This window comes from Ranitomeya variabilis, chromosome 1, assembly GCF_051348905.1.
Source record: "Ranitomeya variabilis isolate aRanVar5 chromosome 1, aRanVar5.hap1, whole genome shotgun sequence".
In the NCBI taxonomy this organism is placed as follows: Eukaryota; Metazoa; Chordata; class Amphibia; order Anura; family Dendrobatidae; genus Ranitomeya; species Ranitomeya variabilis.
The window spans coordinates 313,824,740-313,849,501 of record NC_135232.1 but is presented as its reverse complement, the minus strand read 5'-3'; the positions used below and the strand labels follow the sequence as shown (position 1 = coordinate 313,849,501).

The window sequence follows — 24,762 nt, the reverse complement described above, 5'->3', positions numbered from 1 at the left end:
TCCCCATAGTGCGGCGTGCAGTACAGTGCACTCCCCGTAGTGCGGCGTGCAGTACAGTGCACTCCCCGTAGTGCGGCGTGCAGTACAGTGCACTCCCCGTAGTGCGGCGTGCAGTACAGTGCACTCCCCGTAGTGCGGCGTGCAGTACAGTGCACTCCCCGTAGTGCGGCGTGCAGTACAGTGCACTCCCCGTAGTGCGGCGTGCAGTACAGTGCACTCCCCGTAGTGCGGCGTGCAGTACAGTGCACTCCCCGTAGTGCGGCGTGCAGTACAGTGCACTCCCCGTAGTGCGGCGTGCAGTACAGTGCACTACCCGTAGTGCGGCGTGCAGTACAGTGCACTCCCCGTAGTGCGGCGTGCAGTACAGTGCACTCCCCGTAGTGCGGCGTGCAGTACAGTGCACTCCCCGTAGTGCGGCAGTATTATGGCCACCACATGCTCACTCACTGATATAAAAAAATAAATAAAAATAAATGCAATACTTGCCTCTCCTCGTTCCCCCTCTGGAGCGTGTCTCCTCACCTCTGCAGCCCCACTGTCGAGCAGTGTGGTGCGCAATGAAGTGACGTAATTGCGCCTGCTGCGTCAGAGAGGGATGATGGGAGAGGGAGCGTCACGTGACGCTCTCTCCTCTATCATTGCTTTAAACTCTGTTAGCACCTATGATGCTGAAACAGTTGAATGTGTGATGAGGAAGGGGCGCTGGCAACGGGGCCCCATAGCGGGGAAGTGGGTACCCTAGGCAGATGCCTACTCTGCCTGCCCCTAAAGCAGACCCTGCAGGTGTCGCGTAACACAGCCAGTTGCCCTCTATGGAGGGGCGGAGTGAGCAGCAGGGAAGGGAAGAGGTAGCTAAAAGAAATCATACAGAGCTCTATAGCAGGTGTTTTATCCCCCTCTGTGCTATCTGTGGGGAAAATCACGGCAGCTCCTCGCCTCCACTCTCAGTTGATTACAGATGGAGCATGCAGAGAGGGAAAACTGGTGAGCATGCAGTATATACAGTAAGTCACATATTGGCCAGAAATTGTCATTCCTCATTTTGCACACCGGGCACCTTATTCTAAAAAGTTACTTGAAAGCACAGTTACCGTTCAATCTTCTTAACATTATTATCAGTGTATAAATATTTTCAGTGGTGCATTATTTCTGTTCTCCACTATCGGGCCACATTCACGCGTTCAGTATTTGGTCAGTATCTTACCTCAGTATTTCTAAGGCTAGTTTCACATTTGCGTGTAAAAACGCAAATGCAGGTGGTGAAAAAACGCATGTAAACGCGTGCAAACGCTGCGTTTTTTAGACACATGCGTTTTCTCATGCGGTAAAAAAAACGCGGCGTTTTGACGCATTTACATGCATTTTTTCCTGCGTTTGCGTTTTTGAAACGCATGCTGAGAAGTGTGTGACAGCTGCCAATCATCAAAATCATCTAGAAAACCCACTATAAATAGAAATAGCTAGGGTTGGGGGTAGGGGTAGGGTTAGGGTTAAGATCCCCAGGATCCCCCCCCACCTTGATGGTGGGGGGTGGCTTATCAGTGTGTATTCTTGTTTTTTTCTATGGAAACGCATGCGTTTACATAGACAGCAATACTTTTTTTTGCCGCAAAAAAAGCCTCTAGAAATTACTACATGTTGCATTTCTGCAACAAAACGCAAGCATAGAAACGACGCATGCATCGTCAAACGCGGCAAAATGCATACAAAAAAAAGCATGCGTTTTTAATGTTAACCCCTTCCCGACATGTGACGGAATAGTACGTCACATGTCGGGACCCCCGCTTTGATGTGCGCTCCGGCGGTGAGCGCACATCAAAGTCGCGACATGTCAGCTGTTTTTTACAGCTGACATGTGCGCGCAATAGCGGCGGGTGAAATCGCGATCACCCGCCGCTATTAACTAGTTAAATGCCGCTGTCAAACGCAGACAGCGGCATTTAACTACCGCATCCGGCCGTGCGGCCGGATATGAGCGCATCGCCGACCCCTGTCACATGATCGGGGGTCGGCGATGCTCCTCCATTGTAACCATAGAGGTCCTTGAGACCTCTATGGTTACTGATTGCCGGTGGCTGTGAGCGCCACCCTGTGGTCGGCGCTCACAGCACACCTGCAAATCTGCTGTGTAGCAGCGATCTTATGATCACTGCTGCATAGCAGAGCCGATCGGGCTGTGCCTGCTTCTAGCCTCCCATGGAGGCTATAGAAGCATGGCAAAAGTAAAAAAAAAAAAGTTTTTAAAAATGTGAAAAAAATAAAAAAAATATAAAAGTTTAAATCACCCCCCTTTCGCCCCAATCAAAATAAATCAATAAAAAAAAACCCCAACCTACACATTTGGTATCGCCGCGTTCAGAATCGCCCGATCTATCAATAAAAAAAAAGCATTAACCTGATCGCTAAATGGCGTAATGAGAAAAAAATTCGAAACGCCAGATTTACGTTTTTTTGGTCGCCACGACATTGCATTAAAATGCAATAACGGGCGATCAAAAGAACGTATCTACACCAAAATGCTATCATTAAAAATGCCAGCTCGGCACGCAAAAAATAAGCCCTCACCTGACCCCAGATCATGAAAAATGGAGACGCTACGAGTATCGGAAAATGGCGCAATTTTGTTTTGTTTTTTGCAAAGTTTGGAATTTTTTTTCACCACTTAGGTGAAAAATAACCTAGTCATGTTAGGTGTCTATGAACTCGTAGTGACCTGGAGAATCATAATGGCAGGTCAGTTTTAGCATTTAGTGAACCTAGCAAAATAGGCAAGCAAAAAACAAGTGTGGGATTGCACTTTTTTTGCAATTTCACTGCACTTGGAATTTTTTTCCCGTTTTCTAGTACACGACATGCTAAAACCAATGATGTCGTTCAAAAGTACAACTCGTCCCGCAAAAAATAAGCCCTCACATGGCCAAATTGACGGAAAAATAAAAAAGTTATGGCTCTGGGAAGGAGGGGAGCGAAAAACGAAAACGGAAAAACGGAAAAAGCTCCGGGGGTGAAGGGGTTAAATATAGGAAAAAACCGCATTTTTTTTTGCGCTAAAACGCAGCGGCAAAAACGCAAATGTGAAACCAGCCTAAGCCAAAACCAGGAGTGGAACAATCAGAGGAAAAGTATAATAGAAACACGTCACCACTTCTGCATTTATCACCCACTCCTGGTTTTGGCTCACAGATACTGATGTAAAATACTGACCAAATACTGCTAGTGTGACTGCAGCCTTAGACTCACCTAGGATAGGTTCTCTGTTATCAGGTGTTTCACACGAAATCGTATAATTTGCTGTCTTTTTCACATTTCCCACATGCAACGAATAAGGTCTTACAATCGAAGCGCTTTTGCTAGCAATTTTATCTTTGAGTGTGAAGCTGAAACTTCTTTTTATGATTATTGTTGAATAAAGAAAGGCTTTTAAGGACAAAAACACGCTTGTTCATCTGTTTTCCTGCATTATTTCTGTTAGTCTGGTTCAGGAGGCAGCTGGTTAAGCTGCGTGAGTCATTTAGCTGTTCTGCAAGTGACTGGCTTTATTACAAAGTTATTAATAAAGATGACTGTGAGCGCGCCTGCCCTGACACTGGATAGCACTTGGTAAGTGATCCTATTCGTCTGTTTCAGATCCTGATTCCTCCAAAGGGATTAATCACCAAGCTGAAGAAAGAGTCTGAGAACCCCACCGAGGTTTTAGATCAGGTAATAAAAAAAAACACCACTTTTAAATGTTTTTGTTTTTGCATGGTTTTCGTTTTAGAATTTAATTACTTGCTGAAAAATTAAACTCTACACTAACTTTAAAACAAACTTAACCGAAATTTGCAAGCCTCGATCAGCATTTCTTACATGTGGAGACAATAGATGATGGAAGAGTACTTTTATTTAAAGTGAAGCTATCATCAGAAAGTGACTTGTTTACATTAGATTTTTATGTAAAATGTATGTTAAAGGTATTAGCTATTTTTTTAATATCACAATTTGTTATATGACGTTTATATAAAAAAAAAAAAAAAAAAAAAAAAAAAAAAACCAGCCTGTTTAGCCAGTGAGAAATATAAATTAAAAACAAATATAGATATAAATATATACCTGTATTTTTTTAATATTTCTCACTGGCTAAACAGGCTGTTATTTATTATTTATTAGACTTTAGTTATTTTTTCGTGATACATCACATACATATGCAACAATGGTCAGACCTTGACCCTATCTTTTATGTTGAAGCATATTTTGAGCTTATGGTCATTGTGAAGGAAAGGGAGGCAAGGTCAGTTGTGACATCTATTGTGAATGGGGTACCAGTGGTGTATAGAGGTGTTACTTATCATTGTAATTATGCCTCTGCTAACAAGGAGCCTTACTAAAAACTCTTCCTGAAAGGACAGCAAGTATGAGTCTAAAAATGCCCCAATGGCCAGTGTGAAAAATTGGAAGACGACTAATTTTTTAGTGATGAGTGAACGTGCCCGGGTAAGGTGTAATCAGAGCATTCTTGTATGCTAAGTGTCTTCGGCATGCTCGTAACATCTTGCCTATTTATTATGCAATCCCTGCATGTGTTGCGGATGTCAAACAGCTGCGAGACATGCGGGGTCTCTAACATATTATTTGAGCATGCTGAAGACACTCAGCACCTGAGCATGCTCAGATAACACCTTCATGCAATCATAGAAAGGTACAGTTGGAAGGGACCTCCTGGGTCATCTGGCCAAACCCCCTGCTCAATGCAGGATTCAGTAAATCATCCCACAGTGCTGTCTGTCCTGCCTTTGTTTGAAGACTTCCATTGAGGAGAACTCGTCACCTCGGCAGCCTGTTTCACTCATTGATCACCCTCATTGAGTTTTTTTCTAATATCTAATCTGTTTCTTCCCATTGCTTCTAGTTTTTTCTTGTGCAAATGAGAATAAAGCTGATCCCTCTAAAGCTGCTTACTTATGAGAAATTGCACAACATATTTTGGGGTCTTATTTTTTTTCCTGTTACCCTTGCGAAAAAAAATATTGGGGTCTAAAGTAAAATTTGTGACAAAGTTAAATGTTCATTTTTTTAAGTTTGAAAATTGCAAAAATTTCAACACTTTCGCCAAATTTCCGTTTTTCACAAACGCAAGTAATATCGAAGAAACTTTACCACTATCATAAATTACAATGTCTCAGAATCAGTGAGATCCATTTAAGCGTTCTATAGTTATTACCTCATAAAGTTATTGTGGTCAGAATTGTAAACTTTGGGTTAGTCATAAAGGTGCAAACAGCCTTGAGGGGTAAAGGGGTTGATTATTTGTTCAGACCTTTCCTGGCATAGAACATAGGCTCACAGGCCTGTAGTTCCCTGGGTCCATCTTCTTCCCCTTTTTTGAAGATCGGGACAGCATTAGCTCTTCTCCTACCTGTTCTCCAGGAAACTTAAAAGATTCTGGCCAGTGGTTCAATCATTTCCTCTATCTCCTTCAGTACCCTACTGTGTAATTCATCTGGATCTGGAGAGACTTGAAGTCATTTATGTTAGCTAAGTATGCCCTCACTATCTCCCTGTTTATAGATAGTGTGCATTTTTATTCTTTCAATAGTACGGTGAAGATCAGGAGATAACAGTTGCAAAATAGGAATTTAAAAGTTCGTTCTTCTCAACATAATTACCATTTTCATCCTGTAAAAGTCATAATAGCATCTTTAACTTTTCTCTTTGCTTTTGATGTCTCTTGCAAGCCTTAATTCAGTATCAGCTTTGGCTAGTCTGATTCGTGCTCTGCAGACAGCATTATATTCTTATTTGGATATACTAAAAAGGCAGAAAGAAATGCTCTGTGTTCATCCATCCTGGTTTCCTTAAATGCTTCCTATGCTTCCCTCTTTTAGGGATTGTTAAAGATTGTGTTTTGAGAATCTCATTTTTCAAAATTTCCCATCCTTGCTAGACATTTTTCCTTAAGCATATCCAGCCATTGGATTCCTCCAAATCTGAGTCCCTTAGGCTGCTTTCACACTAGCGTCGACACGGGGCCGTCGCTATGCGTCGTGCCAACGTGCGTTGTGAAAATGCCCGATGTGGGCAGCGGAAGCAGTCTTACGACGCTTCCGCTGCCCCATTGTAAGGTCCGGGGGGGCGGAGTTTCGGCCATGCATGCTGTAAGGTCCGGGGGGGCGGAGTTTCGGCCATGCATGCGCGGTCGAAAATGGCAGACATGACGCACAAAAAAACGTTACATGTAACTTTTTTGTGCTGATGGTCCATCAAAACACGACGCAACCGTCGCACGACAGTTGTGACGTGTAGCGATACGTCGCAATGCGTCGGTAATGTAAGTCTATGGGAAAAAAACATCCTGCAGACAACTTTGCAGGATGCGTTTTTTCTCCTAAACGACGCATTGCGACGTATTGCAAACGACGCTAGTGTGAAAGTCTTAAAGGGAACCTGTCACCTCGTTTTTCCGCTATAAGATGCGGCCACTGCCTTTCGGGGCTTATCTACAGCATTCTCTAATGCTATAGCTAAGCCCCCGTTCCAACCTGAAAGAAGAAAAACAAGTTTTATTATACTCATCTGGGGGTGGTCCGGTCCGATGGGTATCCTGGGTCCGGCGCCTCCCATCTTCATGCGATGTCGTCATCCTGCTTGCCTTGTGCCTCGCTCCTGCACAGGCTTATTGATCTGCCCGCAGCGGGACCGCCCCTGGGTGAGTATAATCTAATTTGTTTTTCTTATCTTTAGGGTTACATCGGGGGCTTATCTGCAGCATTATAGAATACTATAGATAAGCCCCTGATGGCGGTGGCCTTAGCTTATAGGCCAAAAATGGGGTGACAGATTCCCTTTTTCGTGTTTTCGTTTTTCGCTCCCCTCCTTCCCAGAGCCATAACTTTTTTTATTTTTCCGTCAATATGGCCATGTGAGGCCTTATTTTTTGTGGAACGAGTTGTACTTTTGAACGACCTTATTGGTTTTACCATGTCATGTACTGGAAAACGGGAAAAATTTCCAAGTGCGGTGAAATTGCAAAAAAAAAAGTGCAATCCCACTTTTTTCTTTTGTTTGGCTTTTTAGCTAGGTTCACTAAATACTAAAACTGACCTGCCATTATGATTCTCCGGGTCATTACGAGTTCATAGACACCTAACATGTCTAGGTTCTTTTTTTTTTTATCTAAATGGTGAAAAAAAAAATCCAAACTTTGCTAAAAAAAAAAAAAACAAAAACAAAAATTGCGCCATTTTCCAATACCTATAGCGTCTCCATTTTGTGTGATCTGGGGTCGGGTGAGGGCTTATTTTTTGTGTGCCGAGCTAACTTTTTTAATTATACCATTTTGGTGCAGATACGATCTTTTGATCGCCCGTTATTACATTTTAATGCAATGTTGTGGCGACCAAAAAAACGTAATTATGGCGTTTCTGATTTTTTTTTTTTTTTTCTCGCTACGCCGTTTAGCGATCAGGGTAATCCCTTTTTTTTATTGATCGGGCGATTCTGAATGCTGCGATACCAAATACCGTATATACTCAAGTATAAGCCGACCCCCCTAATTTTGCCACAAAAACATGGGAAAACTTAATGACTCGAGTAAAAGCCTAGGGTGGAAAATGCAGCAGCTATCGGTACATTTCAAAATAAAGATAGATCCGAATAAAAGTAAAATTAATTGAGACATCAGTAGGTTAAGTGTCTTTAAATATCCATATTGAATCAGGAGCCCCATATAATGCTCCATACAAAATACACCCCATATAATGCTCCATACAGTTTGATGGGCTCCATAAGATGCTCCATATTAAAATATGCCCCATATAATGCTGCACAAATGTTGATTATGACCCCATAAGATGCTCCATACAGATATTTGCCCCATATAATGCTGCACATGGCCGCATAGAGATATTTGCCCCATATAATGCTGCACATGGCCCCATAAGATGCTCCATACAGATATTTGCCCTATATGCTGTTGCTGCGATAAAAAAAATAAAAATTACATACTCACCTCTTAGGCCCCGGCACTTGCTATATTCACCTGCTCCCCGTTCCACCACCGCTCTGTCATCCGCGTCCTCTGCACTGACGTTCAGGCAGAGGGCGGCGCGCACTAATTGCGTCATCGCGCCCTCTGACCTGAGCGTCACTGCATAGGACGCGGAAGACGGAGCGGCGCCGACGGTGGAACGTGGGACAGGTGAATATGCCCCCATTATACTCCCCTGCTCCTGGCGCGGTCCCTGCACGTCTGTTTGGCGGCGGCAGCTTCTTCCTGTAGTGAGCGGTCACATGGTACCGCTCATTACAGTAATGAATATGCGGCTCCACCCCTGTGGGAGTGGAGTCCGGTCCATATTCATTACTATAATGAGCCGTACCATGTGACCGCTCACTACAGGAAGAAGCTGCCGGCGTCGGGGAACAGACGTGCAGGGACCGCGCCAGGAGCAGGTGAGTATTACACAGCTCCGCTCCCCCTCCCCTGCCAACCCCTGGGTATGACTCGTATAAGCCGAGAGGGTTAGTTTCAGCCCAAAAAAGTGGGCTGAAAATCTCGGCGTATACTCAAGTATATACGGTATGTGTATATTTGATTTTTTTTTTTTTAATTAATTGTTTTATTTTGAATGAGGTCTCAAAGAGACCTAGTTGTTATGCCGACGCATCACTGACCCCGCGATCACGTGACTGGGTCAGCAATGCGCTCATTTCTGGCCGGAAGCGGTAGTTAAATGCCGCTGTCAGCATTTAACTAGTTAATAGCGGCGGGTGAATCGCAATTACACCCGCCGCTACTGCGGGCACATGTCTGCTGTACAAAACAGCTTACATGTCCCGTCTTTGATGCGGGCTCAGCGCCGGAGCCCACATCACAGCAGGGGATCTGACCTCGGACGTACTATCCCGAACGAGGTCAGAAAGGGGTTAATGTTTATATGATGTCAAAGTTGTGAAGATCGTTGCAAAATTAACACTGTTTTCCCATGTCCTCCTTTTTGCTGCAATGGAACGGTGTTGCTTGAGTTTGTGGAGACTTTTCACTTATCCCAGGCTGCACTAGGAAAATGTTCTTTGCAGGATTCCTCTCTTATGTGAGCATATTTGCTCATCACTACTATTTTTGTTTTTAATTAGGGTTGTGATTTAAAGTCAATTTTTATCTTAAAGGGAAGCTGTCCCCACATTTGAGTGATCTGACCTATTAATATGGGCATACAGGTTATAGACTGATGAAAAAAAATCATCCCGTTATGCCTCATACCAGATGCCTTGTGGAGAAATTCTTTTATCGTTTTATATCAATGAGTTCTTCCAGGCTATGGGGCGGTGAGATTAGCCAGAAGATAATTCTGCCTCCTTCATTATTCTGTCTTTCTCCTCCCACATTGTCACTCTGTCCCTGTGACGTCAGGGGCTTGTCCGGAAATGCCGCACCTGCGCATTCCTACAGCTGTCGCTTGTCTTCACTGTTACGCCCTGCTATGGGCAATGGCTTCACATAGCTTCTGCGTCACTCCAAGTGATCTCCGGCATGCAGAAACGGTGCACTCCCAACTTCCATTGTCCCTCTCTACAGAGTAAGAATATAATTTCTGATGCCCCAGTTTATTATCACTGGGAGCGGAAGTACCAGCAACTCGCTTGCACTGGAGCTACGTGAAGACAATGCCCATAGAAGGTCGGAACACTGAGGAGGAGCGAAGGGAGATGGCATTCTGGCCGTGCACCTGACATCACAGGGACTGAGTGATTATGTGCGAAGAGAAAGAATAATGAAGTGGCTTTATACTCCAGGCAGCGTCCTCCCATAGGTTGGAAAAACTCCTTTACATAAAGTGATAAAAGGATGATTTTCCTCAAGGCATCATCCATGAAACATACAGGTAGTACCTACAGTATAACTTGTATGCCCATATTAATTGGTTAGATAGCTCTGTGGTGACAGATTCCCTTTAAATGTTTTCTCATCTTGTTGATCAAGAGCGCACAGTTTCTTGGCCTCCTGCTTTCTTGGAGTGGTGAGTGGCGTAGAGAGGGGTGATCTCCAGATCATTGACCGTTTGGACGAATGGTTTGGATGTGCCGATGTTCACTGCTGGTATACTACAGAGACAGCTGATATTAGGCATTGATCTGTAAACAATAAAAATGTAACCCTTCAATATAATGTGTGCATGTTGGGGTGTAGGAATACTAGAGCTTGATCTAATAGACAGCACTTATACCCCTTGGGAACATCTCCTTTATATGCTACTCTGCTGCCATGGTTAGTAAGTGTATTGACAAATTCCCTCTGTCATGTGACAAGGCTCGTTAAAGGGTCAGCATTGATTTTTAGGATTGCTATGGCACTAGAGTTCTAGTCCTTTCTCTTTGAGGACTTGTGCATATGAAAAATGTAGCACAAAAGCCAAATTCCCTTTTTAAATTGATTGCCTAATCTTTTTTTCAGGACCTCACCCACCCATCTGTGTCCCAGCTTTCTGCTTGCTGGGAGGTGGTGGGCTACTGAAGATTGACTTTGCAGATGCAGCATGGTTGCTCCACTGGACTGAACTGTGCACTCCCCCATTCTACACGCAGAGGAAGCGTTGCCTCTGTAACAATAAAGGGGTTGTCCTCTACTAGAACAACCCCTGCTTGATCTAAGTCTTTAGCGCCAATTAAAGCTTGTACTCCTCTCCTGAGTCGGTGGCGGTGTCTGTAATCGAACATCAAGAGGAAGTGAAAGAGCAGCCGCAGCGCTGAGTTCCTCTTTTCCTCTTGATGTTCAATTTGTCCGAAGGCGGGATCAGTGACGCCAGCACTGATTGGGCACTGGGCTCAAGTGTCTTGACAACCACACGAGAGTCCTGGGAACGTGGGTGCCGACACCGCTGGAACAGCGCCTGCATGAGGCGAGTAGCAGCTTTTTTTTATTTTAACAGGGCTAAACCTGTGATATGTGAAGGGGTTGTCCAAGTAGTGGACAACTTCTTTAAAGGAGTGCAGGTCACTGAACCTGTTTGGATCCACCAATCCTTCCATCACACTCCAGAGATCTGCTTGCTACCTGTATAGCAAATGGCTTGCAAGCAGTAGCTGTATGTCTAGGAAACTGGCCACTGCTGGTACTAGTTCCACGGGTCTTGATCGAAGAGAATTTTTTATAAACACTTTGCAATTTTGCCCATTTACAAAGTTGATGTAACCCATTCAATTAAACTTTTTTCTTTTTTTAAATTTATTTATTTTTTTAATAAAAACCTGTATTTACTTCTGCTAATTAACCCTTTTTACATATTTTTCTAGAAACCTTATTTATGCTTTCTTGTGTGTGAATAGATGTTTAAGATTTGCTCACTTTGCAACTGTACATTTAGGTTCGTTACCGTGTGGAGTGGGCAAAATTTCAGGAGCGGGAGAGAAAAAAAGAGGAGGAGGAGAAGGAAAGGGAGCGTGTTGCTTATGCCCAAATAGATTGGCATGACTTTGTCGTAGTGGAGATTGTTGACTTCCAACCGAATGAACAAGGTAAGGGAGAAAATAAATATTACTTGTTCAACCAGAGTACTTTAAGGGGTTGTTTCAACTTCTCTTCTCCAGGAGCGCATTGCTCTTGGCTTCCTGCCTTGCATGGGTTTTTCTGCTCCTAAAGATTAACGGTTTGGACCATGCTGTTCATAGAAAATGTGCTCTCTCCCATGCTGTTAGGCTAAGTTCACATTTGCGTTCGGCGGCTTTGCAGAGGGCTGCGTACGTCCTCCGTTAAGCCCCGCATACTTCTGCATGCGTCCTACGTACCTATCTTTAACATTGGGTACGTAGGACATGCGAATGTCGTTTGACACTCCTGCCGACCGCACTGGAACTCGACAAGTTGCATTTTGTGCGGACGACAGGCGCGTCAAAACGACACATCCGCATGTCCTACGTACCCAATGTTAAAGATGGGTACGCAGGATGCATGCAGAAGTAGGCGGGGCTTAACTGAGGACATACGCAGCCCTCCGCAAAGCCCCCAAACGCAAATGTGAACCTGGCCTAAGCAAGGCTGGACAGGGGAGGATTGACTGAGTCTGTGAAATTCAGAACAGAATGGGCTCTAAAGCATAGAGCCTGGTAGTGGCGCTCACTTTTCCTTACCTAGGTAACCAGCCACTTAAAGTCCACAGGGTGGCTGCTAACGTGGGCAAGAAGCTACAGACTATAGAATTTTAAAATCCTTTAATTCTTGGAAATGTAGAGGATTTTTCTTAAGTTAAATTTAACCACACAGGAACTTGCTGCAACCCTTTTTAAGATGCTTGTGTGCTGCATTTTTTTTTCTGTTTATTACTATGTATTTTACATGAATAGTATAACTTTGCATAGTACCTGGTGCAACACTTTACGGCATTGTTCCATCAGTGAAATATTGCTTTTCATTTAGAGAAAATGTTGGTCTGCTATCCTGGAATCCAAAATAAACTACAGGATCCGCTCATGGTTTATGTAGTCGCTTGTTACGTGATCTATGTAGAGAAATGGCAGAAGAGGAGTTGCTGCCTTTAATTGATTTAGATTTTATGAATAACTGTCATCTTCAGAATGAATAGGCACAGGTTAAAAAAAAAAAAAAATTATGGATGACTCCAAAAGTTTATTTCTCTGCAAAAAAAAAAGTGTATTCTCCCCCTAAACTAGTGATTGTGGTGTTGGTGTAAACTTCCTACTATATTTTAACTTGAGTTTGTGTTTTATAGGTAACTTTCCTCCTCCCACATCACCTGAAGAACTGGGTGCTCGTATTTTAATCCAAGAACGATACGAGAAGTTTGGAGAAAGTGAGGAAGTGGAGATGGAGGTTGAATCTGATGATGAAGAGGAAGTGAAAGAGAGCAAGACTGAAGAATCTTCTCAAATGGATCAGGACACGCAAGTGCAAGATATGGATGAAGTAAGCCTTCCTCTTGTGTTTTGCTTTGATTATTCGCTTCCTTTTATGGGTGTATTTTAGTTATAGTAACTAAATGCACCGAACTATAAAACACTTGGGTATGTGCACCCGAAAATTTACAAAGAGCAATATTATCAGAAAGTTTATATGGTAGCATACACTACATCAAAAGCGGTGTAATCACTGGAATTGGAGTCTCTCTACATCTACATTATGCTGCTCTCCGGTTAGGTGGCAAAAAGCTGGTAACATAATAACATAGTATTTAAGGTTGAAGGAAGACTTTATGTCCATCTGGTGAGATTAACTTTAAGGCCGGAGTCAACTACCGTATAACGCAGCTGAGTGCTATGCAATAAAACATCAGATAACACTCGGCCAAGTGTTATACTATGGGGCAGATCACATCTGCGATTATTTTGTCATGCCGAGACTTGGACCCATACAAGTCTATGGGTGCGAGTGAAAAATCGCAGTGCTCTCGGATGTCACCTGAGTGCAGTGTGATTTCAACCAGCAGCAGCAGAGGAGATGGATAAATGACTTCCTCTGTCTCCTCCGCAGCTGTGCTCTGATCCTGGCACGCGTGAGGATCCGAGCACTGACACTGGTCACTCGCAGCAGAGCAGGAGCCGAGGTTCTTTAACACATCGTATTCAATGCTCTCACATCAGATGCTATATGCTAGTGACTCCAGCCTAAGAATTTTAGTCCTGTAAAATGGTTTTAAAAGATGCAAATCTTCTGTGTAACACATAGGTGCGCAAAAATTCTTTTGACTGTTTTATGCCAGGTACATCGGCACTTTGAAAAGTGAACAGGGCTTACAATAGCGACGTGGCCTAGCGTACCCTGATGTAATGTAGTCACTATAATTTATGACCCAATCGGAGTAAATTATAGCAAAAACTGTAGTTTATTCCATTACTATAGTAGAATTTCTGATTGGACCCACAGGCAGCCGAAAAAAAGCATAAAATTAATTAATAGGTGCCCACCTCTCAATTTAATTTGACAACTCTTCTGGATTAAAGCTGGTATTTTCCCATAGGCTTCTCTCACTGCAAAAACACCACACCAAAAAATCCACCAGTGAAAATGTTTTTTGTTTTTTTTTTAATTATAGGGTTCTGATGATGAGGATTATGCACAAAAGGCTCCTCTTCCTCCTGAGACACCGATGCCTCCTCCTTTACCTCCAACTCCAGACCAAGTGATTGTGCGCAAGGATTACGATCCCAAAGGTACATATACATGTTGCTTGTTTAGCCCATAAATGAGTGTTCAATTCGTGTTCCTTTTATTTATGTTCTGTATATTTTCCCTGTACTTTCAGCTTCAAAACCTCAGCCACCTGCTCCTTCATCTGATGAATATCTAGTATCACCGATCACTGGCGAGAAGATTCCTGCCAGCAAAATGCAAGAGCACATGCGTATTGGCCTTTTGGATCCACGTTGGCTGGAGCAGAGAGATCGCTCTATTCGTGAAAAACAAGGGGATGATGAAGTATATGCCCCAGGTGAGAAGGTTTACCTATGCTAGTTACACAGAACTCTCCTAGGGGTCTTCAGAGGGATACTATCAGCAGGTTTTTGCTACCTCGTGTGAGAGCAGCATAATGTAGGCTGAGACCTTGAATCCAACCATGTATCACTTAGTTTACTGGCTGCAGCAGTTGATAGTTTTTAGACTCCGCTCTACAGCGGAGCTGAGGAAGCTAACCCCGCCCCCACCAGGCTCTATATATACGATGTCTGTACACAGTGAGGCACTGATCACAGGAGGGGTCGTGTCTTGACTAGCATGCACGTGCTGCTTTGTCACTGCAAATATATAAGTTCCTGGTGCTATAACAATCATTCCAAGCAAACAAAACCAAGGAGCTTGATGGTTTTGTTTGCTTGATAAGAAACATCCATGAAATCTGTATTTAGCCCTTACATCACATCATGCGGTCTTCAGATTACATAGCAAAAACCTGCTGACTGATTCTTTTTAAACAACCTAATTTACAGGGTGCTTTGTTATTGAGGGTACCACTGCAGTTAATGAGAAAGTAACTTAAAATAAAGCACAAAAGCAGATGTTTCCATATTTGTAGAGTTCTTCCTATTGCTGTGGGATGAAACGATAAAGTAGTTGATGGGAAACCTTGATGTCTTACCTTGTTTCTCTTTTCAGGATTGGATATCGAAAGCAGCTTGAAGCAGCTCGCTGAACGCCGTACCGATATTTTTGGTGTTGAAGAAACTGCTATTGGTAAAAAGATTGGCGAGGAAGAAATCCAAAAACCAGAGGAGAAGGTATCCTACTTTGATAGAAGAAAAATTAAAAAAATACAGTATACAATTATGACTGTAGGCTACTGATCACTCATCCACACTTTTTTTTTTTTTTTTTCTGCTAGGTTACATGGGATGGGCATTCTGGCAGCATGGCTCGCACCCAACAGGCTGCTCAGGCAAATATAACATTGCAGGAGCAAATTGAAGCTATCCATAAGGCTAAGGGCTTAGTGCCAGAGGAAGATGGCAAGGACAAGATTGGACCTAGCAAGCCTAATGAAATCAACCAACCACCACCTTCTTCGGCACCAACTATTCCTAGTCCTGCACCACCCATCACTTCTGCTCCGAGGCCACCTCCACCTGTATCCCTGCACCAGCAGATCAATCCTCCTGTGTCACGACCACCATCAGTGAGTGCTACAATGTTCTATCGTATAGAAATATTATCTTTTAAAATAAAGCAGGCAGCAGTAGTTTCCCTACCCTCACCTATCTTATATACTTTTCTATTATGGTAGTAGAAACATGTTTAGATGGGTTATATGTACTTAAAGGGGTTTTCCCAAGAACAAAGTTCATTTTAATCAATAGGTCTTGGAATAATAATTTCCACTATTGGATGTGTTTAAAAAAAAAAAAAAAAAAGTTCCTGTGCGGAGATAATCTTATAAATGTGCCCCTGCTGTGTACTGTGTAATGGCTGTGTCTGACCGTACAGGAACATGGTCTGATCATACCACCTCTTCCTTGCAGGGGAGGATACAAGAGAGAATGCAGACATTACAATATGGGATCACAAATAATTTTTGATTTGAGGTAAAAAAAATTTTTTAAATAACAGGCAGGGAATGCTTTACATCACACAAAGAATCAGATGTGATCAAGTTCTGCAATGTCTGTATACTCTTTTCCTTTCCCCAGGAGCTGTGGTATGATTAGACCATGTTCCTGCACGGTCAGACACAGACATTACACAGTACACAGCAGGGACACATTTATAAGATTATCTCAGCACAGAAAAAAAGATTTAAACCTCCAATTGTGAAATTATTATTCCAAGATGTATAGATTAAAGTCAACTAACTTTTTGTGGGAAAGCTCATTTTAAGAGCGTGTGTATGACTACTGGTGACAGATTCCTGGATTTGATTCTACCTTTCAGATGCCACCTCCTATACGTACTACTATGGTGTCCGCTGTTCCTGTAATGCAAAGGCCCCCAATGGCGTCTGTGGTCCGTCTTCCTCCGGGTTCTATGTTGGCTGCTCCCATGCCACCTATTTTGCATGCACCTAGAATTAACGTGTTGCCAATGCCACCAAATCCGCCACCAATGATGGCCCAGAGATCACCACACATGATTGTTCCAGCTGGTGAGTATGTCCTGTCTGATGTAGTTTGGACAATTGACCTTTCTCCATTTATATTACCGTATATACTCAAGTATAAGCTTAGATTTTCAGCCCTTTTTTTTTTTTTTTTAGGCCAAAAGTGCCCCTCTCGGCTTATATTAGTCATTGTCCCAGGGGGTCAGCGGGGGAGGGGAAGTGGCGGCTGTGACATCATACTCGCCCCCTCCTGGCGTGGTCTCTGCACTTCCCTGCTTCTCCTATGGTCTCCGGCGCCCGCAGCTCTTACTGTGTTCAGCGGTCATGTGGTACTGCTCATTAAAGTAATGAATATGGATGCGACTCCACTCCCATAGGTGTGGAGCGCATATTCATTACTTTAATGAGCGGTACCATGTGACCGCTGAACACAGGAACAAGCTGCCGGTGCGCGCAGCAGCAGCATACGGGGGTATATTATTCTATGGAGCATCTTATGGGGCCATCAACCTTTGTACAGCATTATATGGGGCATAATCTATGGAGCATCTTATGGGGCCATCATTAACCTTTTATGCAGCATTATATGGGGCATATTTTAATATGAAGCATTTTATGGGGCCCATCATGAACTGTATGGAGCATTATATGGGGCTCCTGATTCAATATGGATGTTCAAAAACACAACCTACTGATTTCGCCATCAATTTTACTTTTATTGGTATCTATTTTTATTTTTGAAATTTACCGGTAGCTGCTGCATTTCCCACCCATGGCTTATACTCGAGTCAATACATTTTTCCCAGTTTTTTGTGGAAAAATTAGGAGTCTCGGCTTATACTCGGGTCGGCTTATACTCGAGTATATACAGTATATGTTAATGAGTACATTTGTGGTGGTCTGAAGCGTCACCGATTGCGCAGAAAAACTGAGAAGTGTGCTGCTCAGGAGACAAAACACAGTGTATGCTTCTTTCTATTGAATCCGTATTCTGTGTTGTGTATACCTGTCTCCTGAGCATAAACTAGTTTAGGGGAGGACATCATCAACAATATAGTACAATATTCTTTAAACAAACAAACAGTGATCAACCTGAGACGTGTCAATAGCCTAGCCAAACACAGAAAAGAAAGCGACAAGTCATAAAACAGGGATCACTACAAAAAAAAAAAAAAAATTACATTTAATTTAGAATGTACAAACCACACCAAAAATACTAGATAAAAACAATGTTTCAAAGAAACATTGTTTTTAAAAATGTTTTATCTAGTGTTATTTTTGGTGTGGTTTGTTCATCTAATATATAAAGCTTAATGTGTGTGTGTGTGTATGTATGTGTATGTGTGTGTGTGTGTGTGTGTGTATGTCCAGGATTGGCATCTGCACCGTCGCAGCTACAGCCACAGAATTTTGCAGTCACACGTCTGGACCCCGAGAGCGTCATAGGCTATGTTGTGAGGCGAAATTTTAACCCCGCGTGTTCCAATTCACCAAACAATTTTGCCCCTATCTACATAATGGGGGAAAAAGTGAAAGGAGAAGTGTTGGGGGCAAATTGACAGCTGCTAGATGTGAACAAGGGGGACTTAAAGAATGAGAGCGATGGCGCCAAAGAGTATATACCGTGCAGTTGCTAAGGTGGGGCCCCGACATGGGATACTCACCACACACGGGGATATGAACACACAAAATGCGCCACACACTACCACGTGCTTGAACACATATCCCACCCTCAGCACACATTTCACCACACATACAGCAACCTCGCCACATAAAAGTCGAAACACAAAAGTCGCCGCTCAAAACTCGCCACGCGCAAAACTCGCCACATGCAAAACTCACCTCATGGAAAACTCACCACATGCAAAACTTGCACACGCGGAAAAATTGACACATGCACAAAAGTTGCGACACATGCAAAAGTTGCCTCACACAAAACTTGCACATACTCAAAACACGCCACGCGCAAAACTCGCCATGCGCAAAACTTGCTGCACACAACTTGCTACACTAACCTGTCACATGCAACTCGACACACAAAAAGTTGCTACACGCATGTCTCCACACAAAACTCATCTCACAGAAGTCGCTACATGCATGTCGCCACATGCAACTCAACACACACAACTTGACACATGAAACTCGCCCTAAAACACACACAAGTCTGGTATTATCCTTCAAAAATAAAAATCTGATTAGTAAGCAGACAAACTACAAGAGCAACAAATGTACCATATAGGAAATACGGCGGCTGTCAGTCACATGACCTGTCTATTATGTGTATGTGTGAGCTAATATATACTGCCAGGGGGGAGGGCTTCCTGTTGGCTGTAGCTTACAAATACTGAGGTAAAAATACTGAGCAAATAACGTGTGAACGAGGTCTAATACAGGAGGAGATGACACACAGATATATACTATATACAGGGGAGATGACACACAGGTATATACTATATACAGGGGAGATGACACACAGGTATATACTATATACAGGGGAGATGACACACAGGTATATACTATATACAGGGGAGATGACACACAGGTATATACTATATACAGGGGAGATGACACACAGGTATATACTATATACAGGGGAGATGACACACACGTATCTACTATATAATTGTCTAAGGGTCACTTCCTTCTGTCTGTCTTTCTGTCTGTCACGGATATTCATTGGTCGCGGCCAAGTCGCTGATTGGTCGTGGCTGTTTTGCCACAACCAATGAGCGACGGGCACAGTCCGGCGGAAAAATGGCCGCTCCTTCCTCCCCGCAGTCAGTGCCCGCTCCGTACTCCTCTCCAGTCTGCCCTCACATAGGGTTAATGGCAGCGGTAACGGACCGCGTTATGCCACGGTGTAATGCACTCCGTTACCACTGCTATTAACCCTGTGTGACCAACTTTTTACTATTCGTGCTGCCTATGCAGCATGAATAGTAAAACGATCTAATGTTAAAAATAATAATAAAAAAAAATCGTTATACCGGTACTCACCGTCCGTCGGCCCCTGGATCGACAACAGGCCTTTCCCGCTCGCGACGCTCCGGTAACCGGTCCATGCTGCGATCTTGCGAGATGATGACGTAACGGTCTCGTGAGACCGCTACGTCTTCATTTCATGAGACCGCAATGCACTCTTGAGACCGGAGCGCACGAGCAGCGTCGGTAACCACTTCGCTTGGATCCGGGGGCTCCGGAAGGTGAGTATATAACTATTTTTTATTTTATTTCTTTTTTTAACAGGGATATGATGCCCACAGTGCTATATACTACGTGGGCTGGGCAATGTACAGCGTGGGCTGGGCAATGTACAGCGTGGGCTGGGCAATGTACAGCGTGGGCTGGGCAATGTACAGCGCATACATATTCTAGAATACCCGATGCGTTAGAATCGGGCCACCATCTAGTATACTATATACAGTAGGAGATGACATACAGGTGTATACTATATATAAGGGAGATGACAAACATGTATATACTGAGGGGAAAATGAGAGGTGTGAGGTGAAAATGAAAAGGTGTGAGTGCAAAATGAGAGGAGTCAGGGAAAATAGTGGAGTGATCGGAAAATGACAGGTGTGAGGTAGAAATGACAAGTGTTAGGGGGGAATGAGAGGAGTGAGGGGGAAAATGAGAGGTGTGATGGGAAAATAAGAGAAGTGAGGTGCTATAACTAACCACAGATATTTACTATGCCCAGGCAACGCCGAGCTCTTCAGCTATTCTAGATAAAAATGATCTATGCTGTTTTATTTCATTTGTAGTGAGCCCTGTGTTATGCCTTTTTTTCTTGTGTTTACCTGCCTCCTGAGCTGTGCACTTCCCAGGTTTTTTGAGCGATCAGTGGTAGGATCTCGGGGACCCAGACCCACCACTAATCTTGACGATTAAAGGGAGAGCAAGGAAAAAAAACAGCTTTATTTACTCTTTAATACATTATCTAAAGAAAAAAAAACAGTATTTATATAGGCCTGGGTACTGGATGTAACCTTTATTTGTAACTCCTTCTCATATGCAGCACAGTGGAATCAATGCTGCTCTAACAATTACTTGTAATGTGTTTACATTCCAGCATTTGTTTCTGCGCCACCTGTTGCCCCTGTACCTGCACCAGTGCCGCTGCCTCCAGTTCATCCTCCCCCACCTATGGACGATGAACCATCTGCCAAGAAAATGAAGAGCGAAGATTCCCTCATTCCAGAAGATGAATTCTTGCGCAGAAACAAGGTAAATAGGTTTTTACATTTTATTTATTTATTTTATAAATCTTAACATAGTTAAAATTTTGCAACATTGCATTTTTTTTTTTCCTCAGGGTCCTGTCACAGTCAAAGTACAGGTGCCCAACATGCAAGACAAGACTGAATGGAAGCTGGGCGGTCAAGTGCTGGCATTCACTCTGCCCTTCTCCGATCAGGTAAAATCTGCTTTCTGTATATCTGCATTTCCAATTTTCAGGAAATGATCCGGGTAACATACCTTTTCTGTAATAATATTTTTTTTGTGTTACAGGTCTCTGTAATAAAGGTTAAAATTCATGAGGCAACTGGCATGCCAGCTGGGAAGCAGAAGCTTCAGTATGACGTAAGGGCACTTTCCCAGTAGATTTAGCTGAATTACCATTTTACTGTTTTTGTTTTTTTTTTGTTTTTCTATTTTCACATGTACACTATAATTGGCATTTGGTTGAGATGTCAGATTTGCTAATGGTTTCCTTTACTGTTCTGCAGGGTATCTTTATTAAAGACTCAAACTCCCTCGCTTACTACAACATGCAAAATGGAGCGACAATCCACTTGGCTTTGAAAGAGAGAGGAGGCCGAAAGAAGTAGAAACTTATTGGTTACTTAGTAACCGTTACTTGTTCTCTACAACACGAGTACACGGGTTGTGCTGTTATGTCTTTAGTACACACGTAGTCTACATAATAGTTCAGTGTTGGATATGAGACAATAGCTAATCATTGCCATTACTAAGCATAACTGTGCACTTTAAAGCTGGCCTGTGAATGCTGAGAGATAACATAGTTGATATAAAGAAATAAATCCTAATCGTCATTTCTATTAATAAAGTTTCTGAGAATGAACACTTTTTCACGTCTCCTAATTTTATATTGTAAATTGTGCCATGAATTGCCATATTCTACAGTTAATGCATGTGGCACCAGATTTCACAATGTAAACTGCAGGCAGTATTAACCCCTTAACAACCAGAGGTATTTTTGGTTTTGCATTTTCATTTTTTGCTCCCCTTCTTCCCAGAGCCATAAGTTTTTTTTTTGTTTGTTTTTTTTTGTTTTTTCCCGTCAATATGGCCATGTGCGGGACGAGTTTTTTACTTTTGAATGACACCATTGGTTTTACCATGTCTTGAACTAGGATACCGGGAAAAAAAAATCCAAGTGTGGTGACATTGCAAAAAAAGTGCAATCCCACACTTGTTTTTTGTTTAGCTTTTTTGTTTTACTAGGTTCACTAAATGCTAAAATTTATCTTAAGTGGTTAAAAAAAATCCAAACTTTGTTTAAAAAAAAAAAAACTGCGCCATTTTTCGATACCTGTAGCGTCTCCATTTTAGCATTTATTGAACATGGTAAAAAGCAATACATAAAAACATTTGTAGAATTGCACTTTGTTTTGCAATTTTTATTTCTCATTTCCCAGTACACTATATGGTAAAATCAATGGTGTCGTTCAAAAGTACAACTTGTCCTACAAAAAAATAAACCCTCGTACAGTTAGGGGATGGAAAAATAAAAAAGTTATAGCTCTGGGAAGAAGGGGAGTAAAAAATTAAAATGGAAAATCGCAAGGTCATGAAGGAGTTGAAATCTGTAATGAATTAATATTACATTTTCCTTAATTTGTACTGATACAGATTTGTGTCATAGCTGGAACATTAAGTTTTTCCACAAACTAAACCACATCTGTATCTGTAACCAAGTGAAATCAGAGTGTAACATCCAGAGTGTAAAATAAAGTAATATATAATTAAAGGGTTATTTGCATCTAGAAAATAACTAAATCACACTTGCAGCCAGTTGACATGGATTAAAGTTGACTCAACCTCTGTCCTGTGTCCTTGTGTGTACCACATTGAGCATGGAGAAAAGAAAGAAGACCAAAGAACTGTCTGAGGACTTGAGAAACCAAATTGTGAGGAAGCATGAGCAATCTCAAGGCTACAAGTCCATCTCCAAAGACCTGAATGTTCCTGTGTCTACTGTGCGCAGTGTCATCAAGAAGTTTAAAGCCCATGGCACTGTGGCTAACCTCCCTAGATGTGGACGGAAAAGAAAAATTGACCAGAGATTTCAACGCAAGATTGTGCAGATGTTGGATAAAGAACCTCGACTAACATCCAAACAAGTTCAAGCTGCCCTGCAGTCCAAGGGTACAACAGTGTCAACCCGTACTATCCGTCGGCATCTGAATGAAAAGGGACTGTATGGTAGGAGACCCAGGAAGACCCCACTTCTTACCCCAAGACATAAAAAAGCCAGGCTGGAGTTTGCCAAAACTTACCTGAAAAAGCCTAAAATGTTTTGGAAGAATGTTCTCTGGTCAGATGAGACAAAAGTAGAGCTTTTTGGGCAAAGGCATCAACATAGAGTTTACAGGAGAAAAAAAAGAGGCATTCAAAGAAAAGAACACGGTCCCTACAGTCAATCATGGCGGAGGTTCCCTGATGTTTTGGGGTTGCTTTGATGCCTCTGGCACTGGACTGCTTGACCGTGTGCATGGCATTATGAAGTCTGAAGACTACCAACAAATTTTGCAGCATAATGGAGGGCCCAGTGTGAGAAAGCTGGGTCTCCCTCAGAGGTCATGGGTCTTCCAGCAGGACAATGACCCAAAACACACTTCAAAAAGCACTAGAAAATGGTTTGAGAGAAAGCACTGGAGACTTCCTAAGGTGGCCAGCAATGAGTCCAGACCTGAATCCCATAGAACACCTGTGGAGAGATCTAAAAATGGCAGTTTGGAGAAGGCACCCTTCAAATATCAGGAACCTGGAGCAGTTTGCCAAAGAAGAATGGTCTAAAATTCCAGCAAAGCACTGTAATAAACTCATTGATGGTTACCGGAAGCGGTTGGTTGCAGTTATTTTGGCTAAAGGTTGTGCAACCAAGTATTAGGCTGAGGGTGCCAATACTTTTCTGGCCCATTTTTGGAGTTTTGTGTGAAATGATCAATGTTTTGCTTCATTCTCTTTTGTGTGTTTTCATTTAAGACAAATTAAATGAAGATAATAACAAAGAATTTGTGTTTGCAATCATTGTCAGGCAGAAACTGAGTATTATCTGACAGAATTGCAGGGGTGTCAATACTTTTGGCCACAACGGTATTTGTCATTAAAGCTGAATTGGGATTGAAGCGTTAAGTAACTTTTACTAGAAAGAAAGACATATTGCTATATGTGCATTGCACTTACACAAATGTGGTTGACAAAAAATTGAAAAGTGTGAAAAAAACACAGTAAATAGTCATTCGTTGATTAAACACTTTCCCTTTAAATACACTGAAGCTTGTTTAGAAGTCTTTTTGTACTGGAATGAATGATGGTTTTGCAGTAAGAAAATACTCCAGCTCCTTTTTGGAGGTAATCTTTTTACTTAAAGGACATAAATTGCAGCTCTCTGCGACTGTCACCATATCTCGGACGAGACTCGCCAATGCAAGTCAATGGGTGCGGGAAACTAAAAATCGCACGACACTCGGATCAGGCGAGTACTGTCTGATTTTTACACACCTGTGTCCTTTGAAAAGCCGGCAATTCATCTGCGTGCAGTAAAATCACTGTGTGACCCGACAAAGTAGATATAACCGCACACACTAGATACAAAGATGTCCGTTATATATATTCCTTGGAAAGCGATGTGTAAATGACAGAATTGCCCTATGTAGAGCCTCATGTTAAAATCACCTTCTAATCGGCTCGCATTCACATGTACATCGGATGCTAGGTGTGACTGTTCGCACATGAAAATCGCATAACATTCGTCCTACTTGTCAGGACCGAAATCTCCACGTTTTTTTTTTTCATGCTGGTGGGTGCGATCCCGAATCCTGTATAGGACCATATTGCTAGGTGCCATTACAGCTTACATGTGTATGATATTTGCAGACGTTTGATAATTTCTATGACGCTGCTTTCTTATGTTTGTATCCGTAGTGTAAGAAGTCTCATGCCTGATCTTTGCATCTACTGCCCTTGTATCATTGGTGTCCTATTAGAAAGTA

At 42.6% G+C, this 24,762-nt stretch overlaps 1 protein-coding gene across 2 annotated transcripts in view; it reads left to right on the top strand.

The window, feature by feature from the left end:
* Positions 1-21,605, top strand: part of SF3A1 (splicing factor 3a subunit 1) — a 39,872-nt gene extending 18,267 nt beyond the window's left edge. For both annotated transcript variants that reach the window (XM_077297272.1, XM_077297280.1), the window contains exons 5-16: positions 3,628-3,702; positions 11,343-11,493; positions 12,705-12,898; positions 14,025-14,142; positions 14,235-14,420; positions 15,083-15,204; positions 15,309-15,599; positions 16,352-16,562; positions 20,592-20,746; positions 20,835-20,936; positions 21,032-21,103; positions 21,250-21,605. In XM_077297272.1, the coding sequence (XP_077153387.1) occupies positions 3,628-3,702; positions 11,343-11,493; positions 12,705-12,898; positions 14,025-14,142; positions 14,235-14,420; positions 15,083-15,204; positions 15,309-15,599; positions 16,352-16,562; positions 20,592-20,746; positions 20,835-20,936; positions 21,032-21,103; positions 21,250-21,351 (1,779 nt within the window). In that variant the 3' untranslated portion in view covers positions 21,352-21,605. The remainder of the gene's footprint in view (positions 1-3,627; positions 3,703-11,342; positions 11,494-12,704; positions 12,899-14,024; positions 14,143-14,234; positions 14,421-15,082; positions 15,205-15,308; positions 15,600-16,351; positions 16,563-20,591; positions 20,747-20,834; positions 20,937-21,031; positions 21,104-21,249) is intronic.
* Positions 21,606-24,762: the final 3,157 nt, after the last annotated feature.